We start from the raw sequence: 14,233 nt of genomic DNA on the forward strand, positions 1-14,233 counted from the left end.
CACTACCCTGTCAGTTTGGTAGTTTCCGAATAACTGAACATGCAGCTTACAAATGTGGTCACTACGTATCTCTATAGGGATCTAGATACGGAATATACATGAAGGTTCATGGTGAACTTCATTTACCCAAGTCAAGTGGCTCTGGACCACAGAGCGCGTTTACAATAAGATTGAAACGCTCACTAAAGTGACTACTTGATTGGGAAGGGATATGCCCACACGTTTCCATAACAAGTTTCAGATTCCATCGCGGTTCATGTTGGACATGATCTTCATTAGAAGCCCTTAAAGAGTTAAGGGAAACCGCTGAACACTTGAAATCCGATTTTGAGATGAAGGATTATGGGAGAACACGATTATGTCTCGGTTTGGAACTTGAGCATCGTGTCAATAGATGCTTAGCCATTTTGACAAGGTCAAAACTTCAAGCACCCCCATGATCGTCCGTAGTCTTGATCCTGAAAATGATCCTATTCGTCTGAAGGATGATGACGAAGATGTGCTAGAGGCAGAAGTGCCTTACTTGAGTACAATAGGCGCATTATTGTACTTAGCTCAATGCACAAGACCGGACATCTCATTTGCAGTGAACTTGTTAGCTAAGGTATAGCTCTGCGCCAACGCGACGCCATTTAATTGGTGTAAAAGATATCTTTCGATACTTGAGATGTACGATTGATATGGGCTCGTTCTATCCCTATAGAGAGATGATGGATTCTGACCCATCACACACCAGCAACGCCGCCAACACTAGTCTGCGTCCTCTATCCCCATCCCAAAACGACATGTATTTTGGAAGGTTTTGTTGATATAGGGTATCTCTCTGACCCATACAAAGGTCATTCCCAAAATGGTTAAGTATTCACCATGGGTAAAGACCGTGATATCTTGGAGGTCTACAAAAATAGACTCTAATCGCTATATCTTCGAACAATGCAGAGATTATTGCTCTTCACAAAGTGGTTCGTGAATGTATATGGATTGGATCCATAATTACGCATGTTCGAACAATTGTGGTTTGAAGTCTACCACAGATGAGCCTACGATCATATAGGATAATGCTGCTTGTTTTGAAGCAATGCTACATCAAAAGCGACCACACCAAGTATAATCAGCAACAACAAACTCTCCTCAAGATCAAAGTGAACTAGGTTCGATCTGAGGACAATATGACAGACTTGCTCACTAAGTCATTGCCTAATTTTCACTTTCGAGAAACATGTTGGTAGCATCTTTTGCGGAAGTTATCCGAACTCCCATGACCGTTGTCATCAGGGGGAGATGCAGACATCAGGGGGAGATGTCTACATGTATGGTCTCGAAACGTGAAGGGTGTGTTGTGCTTTTTTTCCCCTTCGACCGAGGTTATTTTTGTCCCACTGGGTTTTTGTTACTCGGCAAGGTTTTTAATGAGGCAACGAGAGAAGCACCACGTTTGGGCGACACAAGGGGGAGTGTTCAAGTAAATCCAGAATATGTGTCTCGCCCAAACTCGAGGTTACTTGCTCTAGTTGAAATAGGGTTTATATTAGAGATATTCTCGGAGAATCTTAGGAGATATCCAATCAATGTACGATTATGTTTCCATGTACAACTCTATCTCTATGCTTGTAATTCTCTATATAAAGAGGCCTCTATTATCAATGAAAGTCAGATTCAATTCTCTCCCAATTCAGTTTTCCTAAAACATAATGTACTTTGTTTAGCTAGCTTTTTATTTTTTCTAATTTTTACCGTAATGGTGTGTGGTTTTTTTTTTTTTCAATTTTATTATTCATCAAGTCATTATATATTCTTATTTGTATAATTATGTGCTATAAAATTAAAATTAAAATTAAAAAAATACAAAACCGCCTAGGCGCTAGTCTTTTGGCCACCGCCCGACTAGCGCCTAGCGATTTTTCGAACCTTGGATTATTTCTTATTCTATCAATAAATAATATAAATTAAAAACTAGCTAAAATAGAGAGAGAACTGATTTAGACATATTTAAAAAGTTGTTAGTGGAAATAACTTTTTAACTATTTTGTTTTGTCTTAAAATATAACTAAAAATTGTCTAACATTTGCTCTAACATATAACTAAAAATTGTCTAACATTTGCTCTAACAGAAACTAATGTTTGATGTTGCTTTTGCAGCCGGTTGCATCGACATTAAATACCATTGCAGGTGCCCTATACAAGGTGTTCTCTGCATCCCCTGATCAAGCAAGGAAGGAGATGAAACAAGCAATTCTTGGCTATGTAAGCCTTGGAGGTGTCTTTTCAACCGGACTGATGGCGTCGCTCTGTGGTCTAAACCCTCGCCCGCTGAGTTTAGTTCTCCATTTAATTCCTGTAGCAATATATGGTGTTGGTCGTTTGCTACTACCATTTCCTTCACCGAAACGCATATGGCTTGGAGCAAGATTAATTTGGGTAGGGATTTCTTCTCAATTTTCCTTCATATGGTGACCTGCTATGATTTCTAGATAGAAGCACAAATTTCATCAGTTTTTTCACAATAATTCTAGTGTGAAACCATTTGGTTAATTTCTGGTAAGTTTGAGGCTTTGAGCAGATATCTTACTGAGCATAGCCTATGAGACTTTAAGAACACTAAACATGAATTGAAGTAGGTTCTCTTACTCTTCACGAAGAGCTTTGTTGTGGTTTTTTCCAGAGTGCATCAGGAATAATATTTCCCATCATCAAGGCTGAAGGAGTGAGACGGATGTTTTTTCCTGCAACTATTCCAACTTATCATCTTCATTCTTTTCTGAGAATGAATTAAGTTAATTTCAATCCTATTGTATCTAATTACTCTTACAGTTAGTTCTATCGTTCAGGAATGTTCTCAATGTATCAACAACTATTCGTGTAAAACTCAACATTCGTACGTCTTATAGTGGCCATTTCCAGAGAAAATAAAAGCCGAGTAATATATGTGAAAGATTTGTATTGAAATTGCAATATTTCTTTGTTACTTTCCACGTCCAGCCTCTACAGGTGAATTTCACTCCTACAGTCCTACATGGTTTTATGAATTAATCCAACTGCATCCAGGTGTCTTCGCCTTCCCAGTTGCGTTCATTAATTCTCTCACATTAGCTGCTTCTTCCCATTGACCAGCGGCTGCGTATATACTTGCCAAAAGCACATAAACTGATGGATTATTTTGTTCAGTTTCAAGGAGATATCCAGCAACTATTCTTCCTAGTCTTAAATTACCATGTGCTGCACAGGAACTAATTAGTGTCCACCAAATATTTGGATGTGCTTCAATTTCCTTGCTGTTTATCACTGTTTCCGCCTCATCAAGGTACCCGGCACGACCTAGAAGGTCAACTATACAAGAAAAATGATCTACTTCTGGCATAAAGCCGTAATTACTAATCATGGAATTGAAAATTCGTGTACCATCATCAACTAAACCGGCATGACTGCAAGCGGAAAGAACTGCAGTGAAGGTCGCCTGCTCTGGTGTGATGGAAGACAAGTCTTGCATCGCCTCAAAACAATCAACAGCTTCCTTTCCTTTCCCATGTTGTGCATAAGCTGATATCAGGGCATTCCAGGAGACTATATCTTTTTCATTCATTGCTTCAAACACTCTTACCGACCAATCTAAAACCCCGCATTTAGCATACATCGTAATGAGGGCATTACCTAAGCACAGTTGTTGAGAAAACCCAAATTTGAGAATGTAGGCATGAACTGGTTTTCCATCTCTCAAGGATGTTATGCTTGCACACATGCTTACAATTATACTCAGGGTATACACATCTGGACTGAGTTCTGACACAAGCAGCTCATGAAATTGCTCTAACCCTTCATTTACCATTCCGTTCAACAGGAATCCAGAAATAATAGCATTCCAGGTGATCAAATTTTTGTATTTGATATCTTGGAATGTCTGATAGGCTAGATTCATCTGACCCTGCCTAGCATATGAAGAAACCATTGCATTTGAAACTTGGATTTTAAGGATAAGCCCATTTTTGTGTGCAACAGCCTGAATCATTTGCACGGTCTCAATATACTCAGAGCTTGCCAACAAACTTCCATAAGCAAACTCATCTGGTTTCTCTCCTTCCCTCTGCATTTGCAGATAAACCAAAACGGCTGATTCACTGTCATTCACTTGAGCATAAGTCGAGATCATGGCATTCCATGATATAAGATCCTTCTCTTCCAATGTCTGAAAAACCAGGTAAGCCGCTTGCCAATCCCCACAACCAGAAAACATGGTAATTGCTGCATTGCCCACAGCAGTGAAAGCTTCAAAACCCAACTTAATCGCCTGTGCATGTACATGGTTAGCAACTCTTGCAGCTGAACATGAGCTCATGACACTCACAAAAGTCAGCTCAGTAGGCCTAAGACACGCCTCTTGCATCCCTTTGAACATTGTCAAAGCCTCTTCATCTCTTCCCACACCCACCAAACCATCAATCATCACATTAAAAGTAATCTGATCATACACCCCATCTTCTGCTTCTTCAAACACCTCAAATGCCTCCGCAACACTTGCGCAGTTAAAATACATAGTAAGCAGAGCGTTCACAACAGAAGCTCTTCCCAAAAACCCGGTTCTAATCACTAAACAATGCACCTGCCTCCCAAATCCCAGAGACTCCAAACAACACAAACTCAACACACTAGCAACACTAAAATGATCATGCTTAACACCCATCCTATGCATTTCACAAAACAAACTAAAAGTAACCTCCTCATCCCCATTCTCGGCGCACCCGGTAATCATCGCATTCCAAATCGGCACATTACCCTTGTGAGGCATTTTATCAAACACCTCACATGCATAGTCCACATGCCCCAATTTAACACAAGCCGACAGCAGCGTCGTCCACGAATAAACATCTGGGTCTGCAATCTCATCAAAAACCCATCTCACAGCATTCAAATCTTCCGCTTTCGCATAAAGCGAGAGCAGCGGGTTGGCCACGTGAGGGTAGGCTTTGAGGCCGGACCGGACGGCGTTGCCGTGGAGTTGGGTCCCGAAAAAAATGTCGCGTAATTTCGCGCAGGCGGTGACGGCCACCGAGACCGTGTAGTGGTCTGGTCTAAGTGACTCGGATGAATGGGTTTGGGTGAAAAGCTGGAGTGTCTCTGCGTAACAATGCGAGCGATTAAGCTTAACAAGCCTCTGGTTCACCTTGAAGATTTCAGCGGCGGATTCAGTTATAGTTGTTAAGGCCTCTCTGCAGAAGTTGAACTTCATCGCTCATTTTTCCTCTGTCAAATTCATGTTACTACAGAGCATTTGGGTTGAAGAAGAAGACTCTCCCGCCATAGTATAAACTTATATATAAGATCCAACGACGTCGTTTGGTTCAGTGAGAGTATTAGAATACTACCAAAACGCACCGTTTGGCTCTTTCTTCTCCATTGATACGAAAACCTTGAGGTTGCAGAGGCCAGAGAGTGAGAGACACAAAATGCGAAGGTTGTATCAGATATCGATCTCTGTCTACAGAAAACCCAATCTCTCAATTTCAATTTCGTCCAATCCAAACAGCCCCTTACACCTCTTCCACACAATTCACAAACCCACCAAACAAACCAACAACCATGTATTCACCGAACGAAGATCAGGTCTCGGGTTGGTCCGTCTCGAAACCGACCCGGGACCAAGCCCAGACGACCCGACCCACTGCGAGTTCGCCGCCGACGTGGAGAAGATATACAGAATATTACGCAAATTCCACTCCCGGGTCCCCAAATTAGAGCTCGCTCTACATCAATCCGGCGTCGTTTTGCGCTCCGGCTTAACCGAGCGAGTGCTGAACCGGTGCGGCGACGCCGGAAACTTGGGGTACAGGTTCTTCGTCTGGGCCTCGCAGCAGCCCAATTACAGACCCAGTTACGATGTGTACAAGGCCATGATCAAGTCCCTGAGCAAAATGCGGCAATTCGGCGCCGTTTGGGCTCTGCTTGAGGAGATGAGGAGAGAAAATCAGGAGCTAATTACTGTGGAAATGTTTGTGGTTTTGATGCGGCGTTTCGCTTCGGCGAGGATGGTGAAGAAAGCAGTGGAGGTGCTCGATGAAATGCCCAAGTACGGGTGCGAGGCGGATGAGTATGCTTTTGGGTGCTTGCTTGATGCTCTGTGTAAAAATGGGAATGTGAAAGAAGCGGCGAGTTTGTTTGAGGATATGAGAGTTAGGTTCAAGCCTAGTATTAGGCATTTTACTTCTTTGTTGTATGGGTGGTGTAGAGCAGGGAAGCTAATGGAGGCGAAGCATGTGTTGGTGCAGATGAGGGAGGGAGGGTTCGAGCCGGACATTGTGGTGTATAACAATTTGCTTGGTGGGTATGCTCAGGCTGGGAAGATGGCTGATGCGTATGAGCTGTTGAAGGAGATGAGGAGGAAGGGTTGTGAGCCCAATGCGGCTTCGTATACGACTGTGATTCAGGCGCTTTGCGGGCAGGAGAAGATGGAGGAGGCGATGAGGGTGTTTGTGGAGATGGAGAGGAGTGGTTGTGAGGCGGATGTTGTTACTTATACTACTTTGATTAGTGGGTTTTGTAAGTGGGGGAAGATTGTGAGGAGTTATGAGATTTTGGAGAGTATGGTACAGAGAGGGTTTACGCCGAGTCAGATGACTTACTTGCAGATTATGTTGGCTCATGAGAAGAAGGAAGACCTGGAGGAGTGTATGGAATTAATGGGGGAGATGAGGAAGATTGGTTGCATGCCTGATCTTGGTATTTACAACACGGTGATTCGGTTGGCTTGCAAATTGGGGGAGGTGAAAGAAGGTGTTCGGCTTTGGAATGAAATGGAAGAAGCTGGGTTTTCTCCGGGGCTTGACACCTTTGTCATTATGATTCATGGGTTTCTCGGGCAAGGTTGTTTGATCGAAGCTTGTGATTACTTCAAAGAAATGGTTGGCAGAGGCCTTCTATCTGGGCCACAATACGGTACCTTGAAGGAGTTAATGAATGCTTTGTTAAGAGATGAGAAGCTAGAAATGGCTAAAGATGTTTGGAGTTGCATTGTGACCAAGGGTTGTGAGCTTAACGTGTATGCATGGACAATTTGGATTCATGCACTGTTTTCAAAGGGGCATGTGAAAGAGGCTTGCTCATACTGCTTGGACATGATGGAGGCAGATGTAATGCCACAGCCGGATACTTTTGCGAAGCTCATGCGTGGTTTAAAGAAACTTTATAACAGACAGATTGCTGCTGAGATCACAGAGAAGGTGAGGCAGATGGCTGCAGATAGAAAGATCACTTTCAAGATGTATAAAAGACGCGGAGAGAGGGACTTGAACGAAAAAGTTAAGGAGAAGAAGGATGGGGGAAGGAAACGGAGGGCTCGAAAACGGCAATGGCCTAGTAAAGCTAAAGCCTTATAGTTTGAATGGGAAAGCTGTGAAACAATTGACTTCAGTATGCAGGTTCCGGAGAAGAGGGGGCATCATTAACATGAAAATGGCTTCCGGTTCTGCTATGATGTGTATTTCATTCGAGAAATGCCCTACAAGATTCAAGCGTATGTGTGGAAACAGTGGCCTATTCAACTATGAGGTGCAGATAGTATCCCAAGTTCTTTAAAGGGAGAAATGACTTGAGCGCCTTCATGTTTAAGTTTGTATGAAGGCATAATGTGGTTTCTTTTACAATCGTCCATCTTGAGTTATAAAAGAAGCTGTATTTGCTAAACTCATGACTTCATCATTCGATAACTTCTTCTCCCATTGAATCCTGCATTTCGCCTCTGAGAATGTGATTGAATCCCTGTTCAATACAAATCACACAAAGAATTAATAGTTAATTACAAACATTTTCTTTTTTATGATACAAAAAAGGAACTCACAGAACAAAGAAAAATTACTACTGAAAACCCCTTGATACAACATTAGTTCCTCAATTCTTGTTGGATTCCTATTTTCGACCTCCAATTTTTTTTTTCTTTTTTTTTTTTGTGGATTTCTAGTCCAATCGCTCTGATAGTATCTAGAAAAGATACTTACACTGGTTCAACTAGCCATTCTGATCAACCTTCTGGTGCTATGTTGTTTTCCTTTTACGTCCCTGAAAACAACACTCTTGCCTATGTCCTGTATGCTTTTCCTAGGAAGATATACATGGATATCTTTGAACACAAACCCAGTGCAGTCCTGCTAACGAATTCAACTGACATGTGTGTTCGATATTATGAGAAAAAGCAAGGAATATCACCTCATAAATTGACTGGCCATTGCCTTAAAGTGTATAGCACCTTGAAACATTGCAGTCGTAAAAACAGTGACCACCTTTGGCATCACTCAGTGTATTCTGCAAGCTAATGAAAGTACAGTGATAAAAACTTATTTCGTAAATTGCAGCAGGAGGTGCTCCAAGATCTGCTTCCCATTGGGATCCAATTTGATAAGGTGGTTCATATGAATTCTGTTGGAGCCCACATTACAGATTCAATGAAAGACATACAAATGAGGATGACTTAATCCATACTCTGTCTAAAATCTTGGCTATTGATTCATTTTTGACCAAATTAACCGTCCTCCCCATCTTTATTAATTAGCTTGGTTTGCTGAATAGTTCATGCTAAATTGACCTGTCCTCCATAATTTAACAAATAACAAAGGTAGCTCGACTGTAATAGTTCCAGACAGAATTCCTAGCTTTTGCAATTGCTCAATCTGTGTGAATCTCCATGGACGGATGTTGTTATTAATTTTTCAGCTCTGGGTTCTGACCATTAATGTAGTTGCAAGACCGGCCAATTTCATGATGTAAGTAAAAAACTGCTTAATTTCGTAATTTGGATACCTATAATTGCATGAATTTGATAGCAAGCATATATGCTGTAATTATCCCAAAGACCGGTTAAACTCTCTGTACGTCTTTCTTTATTATTCAAAGATTGATTATTGATATAAAGGGCCTTTACGTTTTAGTTTGTTCAAGGCCTATGAGATTGATTACATATATAAGGCTTAATGTGGTTGCTTTTCTAACCATCCGTCTTGATTTATAAAAGAAGCTGTATTTGTTAACTGTTCGACTTCTTCATCCGATAACTTCATCTCCCATGGAATCCGATGAGACATGTCCGCTCCAGGTCCACTGCATTTCGCCTCTGAGAATGTGATTGAATCCCTGTTCATTTGTGTCAATAATTAAAACAAAGAAGTGAAAAATTAACTAATGGTAGGAAGAGAGAGAGAGAGAGAACATTAGCTGCGGGTAAAACTGTATGTAAAAGTCACTAACCCCATCTAATTTATCATTATTCATCACTTAAGATCAAAAGTTTAATTAAATATTAGATTATGGTCTCCCCCTAAAGGCGAAAGCTAAACCCTAAATTCACACTATTTTAATTATAACCAAAAAGAATTAACCATATTATGGGTAAGGATACGTCAAGCTATGCTATTTGCCATGCGTGTTAGTAAACAAGTCGATCATCGATTCCCAAAGCATCAATGTTTAGAAAAACTTACACTGGTTTGACTTGCCATTCTGACCAGCCCTGGGGTGTAATAATGTTTTCCATATATGTCCCAGAAAACAATACTCTTGCGTATGCTCTGTATGCTCTTCCTAGCATTATAGGTCCTGATCCACATACATGGCAATCTTTGAATACAAACCCAGTAGTTTCCTCAGGTCTTTCGCGACCCTGTGCAGTGATATAACCACCATTCTGGCCTAGTTTGTGGACTAACGAAGTTATCTGACATTTCTGCAAGGACGAATTTGATCAGGTGTAAATACATACATGCAGCTAAACGTGTTTGTTATATATGAGAAAACCGGAAGGAGTTTCACCTCGTAAATTGACTGGCCATTTCCCCAAATAAAGTCTATAGCACCTTGAATGTTGCAGTCATAGAAATAGTGTCGACCTTGGGCATCAGACAGTGTATCTTGCAAGCTAATGAAAGTGCAGTAATAGAAACTTGCTTTGTCTCCATCTATTGCAGCAGCAGGTGCCCAAGTAGTTTTCCTCCCATTCGGCTCCAATGTGATAAGGTGGTCGTAAGTATTCTGTTAATAAGAACCAAAATTATATATTCAAGGATAGATATGAAAATGGCTCAACTCATATCTCTGATCTGTTTTAAGAAAAGAAAAAATCTAATTTATATATGCTTAACCTTGAATACTATATTTTTTGCCACAAAATTATCTGCATGTGCCTTGAATGTAGGACTGGCAACAACACTGCCAGCATCTCCAAAATCGATTGTTGTAAGATGATTAGGGTTTCCTTCAAGAATAATGTACGGTTTGTCTTGAGGGATTGTAACCTTTTCACTTGACATGAAAATAGGTTCATTAGAGCTTGGAATTTATTGGATAGCTTGAGAATGAAAACCTTAGAGAAAAAATAGTTTACTTACTTGTAGACACCATGGTTAATATGGATCCGGATCCACCATGCATTATTTGATGGTATGGAATCAATGGCTTGTTGTACAGTGCTAAATTGCCCTCGACCATTCTTACTGACAGTGATCGTTCTCGACACATCACCCTGTAGATCATATCTAATTGCATCAAATTTAGCAAAGAAAAAGAAGAGAACCAATATTACGAGAAACTTCATATTGCAGAACAGATTCAAAATAAGCTTTGTAGATTTTGCAACACAGTTTTCTTTCCATCAAGGAGAGTGAAATCCTTGACGTACTTTATATATATATAGATAAGTTAGATGTACAAAAGTGTACGTCATTGAGATGAAGAAACGGTTCCACAAAATCTTCAAAACAGATGATTAGAGAACGTGATGCAAATTGGACCATATACATTAAGTTGAAATCTTAATATCCCATATACATTAAGTTGAAATCTTACAAAACAGATGATTTACTATTATTGTTTGATAAGGAAGCACCAAAAGGTTATTTCATTCATGTTGCTAACATCTGCTCACTTGGATTGTAGAAAGGAGCCAACTTAATTAATTGGCTCTAGATACCTCTAACCCCAGCTAATGTGTCTGTTTACATTTTTCTATTTTGGTTAGAGAACGTGATGCAAATTGGACAAGCCTTTGAACTGCCTCATTATAATTACTTGCACGGGTTTAAGAGAGAAAAGCTAAAGCAAACTGGACAAGCTAGCCTACGAACTGCCTCATTGATTGTAATTACTTGCAGTGTCAAGAAACATAATCCAGGGAGAAAAGCTAAAGCAACCCCTGAGAGATTTGGCTCTAACAAAATCTCATATATGTAATCAAAGTTGTTTCTCTAACAAAATCCCATATTTAGCTAGGTTGTTGCCCTTCGCTTGCTTTTATAATTTTCATCAACATACGTACTTCTGATCGATTCAATATTTTGTTAGTGGTGCAAGATGAAAGTTGTACCACGTAGGGTTTGGATGAGACCAAATGAAAGGAAGGAAAGAAAGTAAGGTTTAATGAAAAGGGAACACGTACATTGTTGGATCATAATTCATATATATTTTTGTGCCCTAAAACATGGAAATTACTTGTTCTAAAAGTCCAATCTAATGTTGACTAATCTAATTCCATGTTTTGTAGAAAATCTTGACAAGAAGAGAAAAAGTGAAATTCCGGCAAATTTTCCATGCACCACCGCTTATGGTGGCACAAGTACTTCGTGAAGCAATCCCAGAACAATAGGAGTTTAAATGGAGCAATGAAGCCATGGACCATAAAGTACTGATGTAAAGGACTAAGTTTGATCACTCCTTTGGTCGGAAATTACAAGGGAAATCCAAGGAAATCGTTATGCAAAATAGTTGCTGCAAAGTAGCTAGGAATCTGCAGTACTTTCATAATAAGCTTTTCGGGAACAGTATTGGAGAGCGTTTCTTGCATTCTTTCAACTGCACCTTTTCAGAAAGGGCCACCATTCTTTAAAGATATAATGTTTTATTTCAACATGAGCTAAATAACTTGTCAGAATCATCAATGAGGCAGCAGGAAATCATGTGCAAAATAAGCTTCCCAATAAGGCAGAAACTGCCAGCTGTTCACGAAACTTTTTGGGAGATCTTTTCCGGCAACTTACTTAGAGTTTTTCTAGAAGGTTATTGATCATTCTTCAACATATGATGGTATAGATCATGGATATCAAGAACCATCCAGAATCACGGCAATATCAAGTCAATCTTTGTCTTAGAAGGAAGCTTCAGAGAGAGAAAATGAATCCTAGTCAAAACAGGCAGTTTGGCCGAAACTCTTCTTTGGGCGGATTTCTTGTGCATTTTTGGAATGTCTATGATGCTGAAATTATCAAGGAGAGTCCTAGAATAATCCTGCAAGATTAAGGCAAGATCAATCCATCATATTATCATTTGGATAATAGACACCCCTATGTACTTTCTCTCCCATGCTTGTCACATTGACTTTGGTTACCCAAAACCACCCCAACACTCTTCATTTTCATGTTTTCCATGCACAATAAAGAGAGCTAGCTGCTCCTCCTTCTCCTAAGTCATCTTTTTTCTACTCTACACTCTCATAGCTCATCATTATGTCCTTTTTTCTCTTCCCCAACACTTCACCTCCTTTTGTTGACTTTTTCTCACTCTTTCTCCCTTGTTTTCTTACTTATGAAGAGAAGGCTAGCTGCTTCTCTTCCTCTTCTCCCTCTCTTTAAGGCTCTCTCTTCCCTTTTTATCATCATCTCATCTTCCTACAAGTTTCCCAACACTCAATGACCCATACCACTCTATTACACTCTTTTCTATCTCCGTCTCCCCAACAAAATCTCCATCTCCACCTCCCAAAATTCAAACCCATAATATCCATACTCCTCAACCTCCATCACCAGCACCACTACTCTATCACCATCACCACTACTACATCACTACCACTCAAAGTTAGCCAAAGGAGCATCATATCTTCATCACCATTCCATTTACCGTCAACAAGAAGTTCATCATCTATCCATATATTCCACCATCAAGAAGGATTCAAGGAGCATTGAAGGAGAAAAACAAAGGAGAAGCTACCCATTGATTTGTCAAGCTTCAACTAGTTCATTAATTCTTTTCTTAACTCTTTAATTTACCTTGATGTACTTTATAGATTTGATGCTAATTTATATGATTATGAGTGAGTAGTTACTTTGTTGGGGCTAGGGTTGGAAGCCCTAGCCAAACTTGTATGAATTGATATTTTAATTTACATTTGATGCTATTTGTGATTTTCATCTTCATACAGCATGATAGCATCCTCTATGTGCATTTGATAGCATGATAGCATCCTCTATGTGCATCTAGGAACAATGAATTGAGACTTAACCGGTAATAGGATTTGTTCTTAGATAATTAATTCTAGACTTATCCGGTTGGAATTGATAACATTAAAGGAGTTTAAGCCTTTGTAGTCTTATCCGGATGTAAAGAGGGTAATTGGGAAATTAGAATAGCATCTCTTATATTTGAACTTCAATACTTGCAAGGGAGGTTAGTGGTAGACAATCCAACCCCTAACTTCATCCATTATATTACTAGTTTAGTTTAGAGTAGTTTAGTTAACATTTGAACATTTATTTTAATTTGGTTCACCACTCTATCCAACACACAATTTCACTACCACCACAATGCACATACTCACCATGAGCCTAGATTTCCTTGTGAATTTAGGTTTGTGATTGTACATTTGCATATTCTAGCTCTCCTTAGGTTAACACCCTAGCTAGTGAAAGAAATCCAATCCTCGTAGGTTCGACAACCTTTCTTAAATCCCTATATTATTACTTGTACCCCTTATACTTGATGGGTAGCTATTTGGCTAACATACATGCATGCATATAAGATGCATTCAATTATCACTTTTATTACTCAATTACTCAAACAAGAATCAATTTTACTTTATGAAAAATTTTATAATGCATATCCGTATGTTATAGACACATTTATAAATGTGACAACAAATTTTTGTCAAAGTGATAATGTTGAGTCCTTTTTTTTCTTTTTTTTTTTGAATAAAGGGCTGGTGCGGCTGCCCTCAAGCCTTGATTAATGAAACTGTCGGATACAAGGGGGGGACATTGAGCCTAAACCCCTGATTGCAATATATAGGCACCTAGAGAACATCCTGAAATAATATCATGACTCTCTACTAAACAATTGTATTCAAATACGCACCAACTAGCAAAAAGCGCTCTACAGGCGACTCTATTTGCTTTACAGCGGTGACACAACGGAAAGATAACTCGATCTACAACTCGATGACAGCATAGCATAATTTCCATACTCACAGCTTTCCCATCATGTTGCCACTGAAAAA

General features: G+C 39.8%; 3 protein-coding genes across 3 annotated transcripts; 1 reads left to right on the forward strand and 2 right to left on the reverse strand.

Moving 5' to 3' along the window:
• Positions 1–2,666: 2,666 nt before the first annotated feature.
• On the reverse strand, positions 2,667–5,376 carry LOC133722289 (pentatricopeptide repeat-containing protein At3g49740). Its single transcript, XM_062149147.1, has one exon. The coding sequence runs from the start codon at positions 5,219–5,221 to the stop codon at positions 3,020–3,022; it is 2,202 nt and encodes a 733-aa protein (XP_062005131.1). The 5' UTR covers positions 5,222–5,376; the 3' UTR covers positions 2,667–3,019.
• Positions 5,330–7,671, forward strand: LOC133722299 (putative pentatricopeptide repeat-containing protein At5g65820). Its single transcript, XM_062149156.1, has one exon. The coding sequence runs from the start codon at positions 5,439–5,441 to the stop codon at positions 7,362–7,364; it is 1,926 nt and encodes a 641-aa protein (XP_062005140.1). The 5' UTR covers positions 5,330–5,438; the 3' UTR covers positions 7,365–7,671.
• Positions 7,672–8,843: 1,172 nt separating this feature from the next.
• Positions 8,844–10,613, reverse strand: LOC133742883 (probable pectinesterase 29). The gene is made up of 5 exons (XM_062170582.1): positions 10,362–10,613; positions 10,116–10,275; positions 9,787–10,005; positions 9,459–9,700; positions 8,844–9,111 (listed from the first exon to the last, which is right to left on the reverse strand). The coding sequence occupies exons 1-5, from the start codon at positions 10,565–10,567 to the stop codon at positions 8,949–8,951; spliced, it is 990 nt and encodes a 329-aa protein (XP_062026566.1). The 5' UTR covers positions 10,568–10,613; the 3' UTR covers positions 8,844–8,948.
• Between the last annotated feature and the right edge of the window lie 3,620 nt (positions 10,614–14,233).

The sequence above is a fragment of the Rosa rugosa genome, chromosome 1 (genome assembly GCF_958449725.1).
Source record: "Rosa rugosa chromosome 1, drRosRugo1.1, whole genome shotgun sequence".
In the NCBI taxonomy this organism is placed as follows: Eukaryota; Viridiplantae; Streptophyta; class Magnoliopsida; order Rosales; family Rosaceae; genus Rosa; species Rosa rugosa.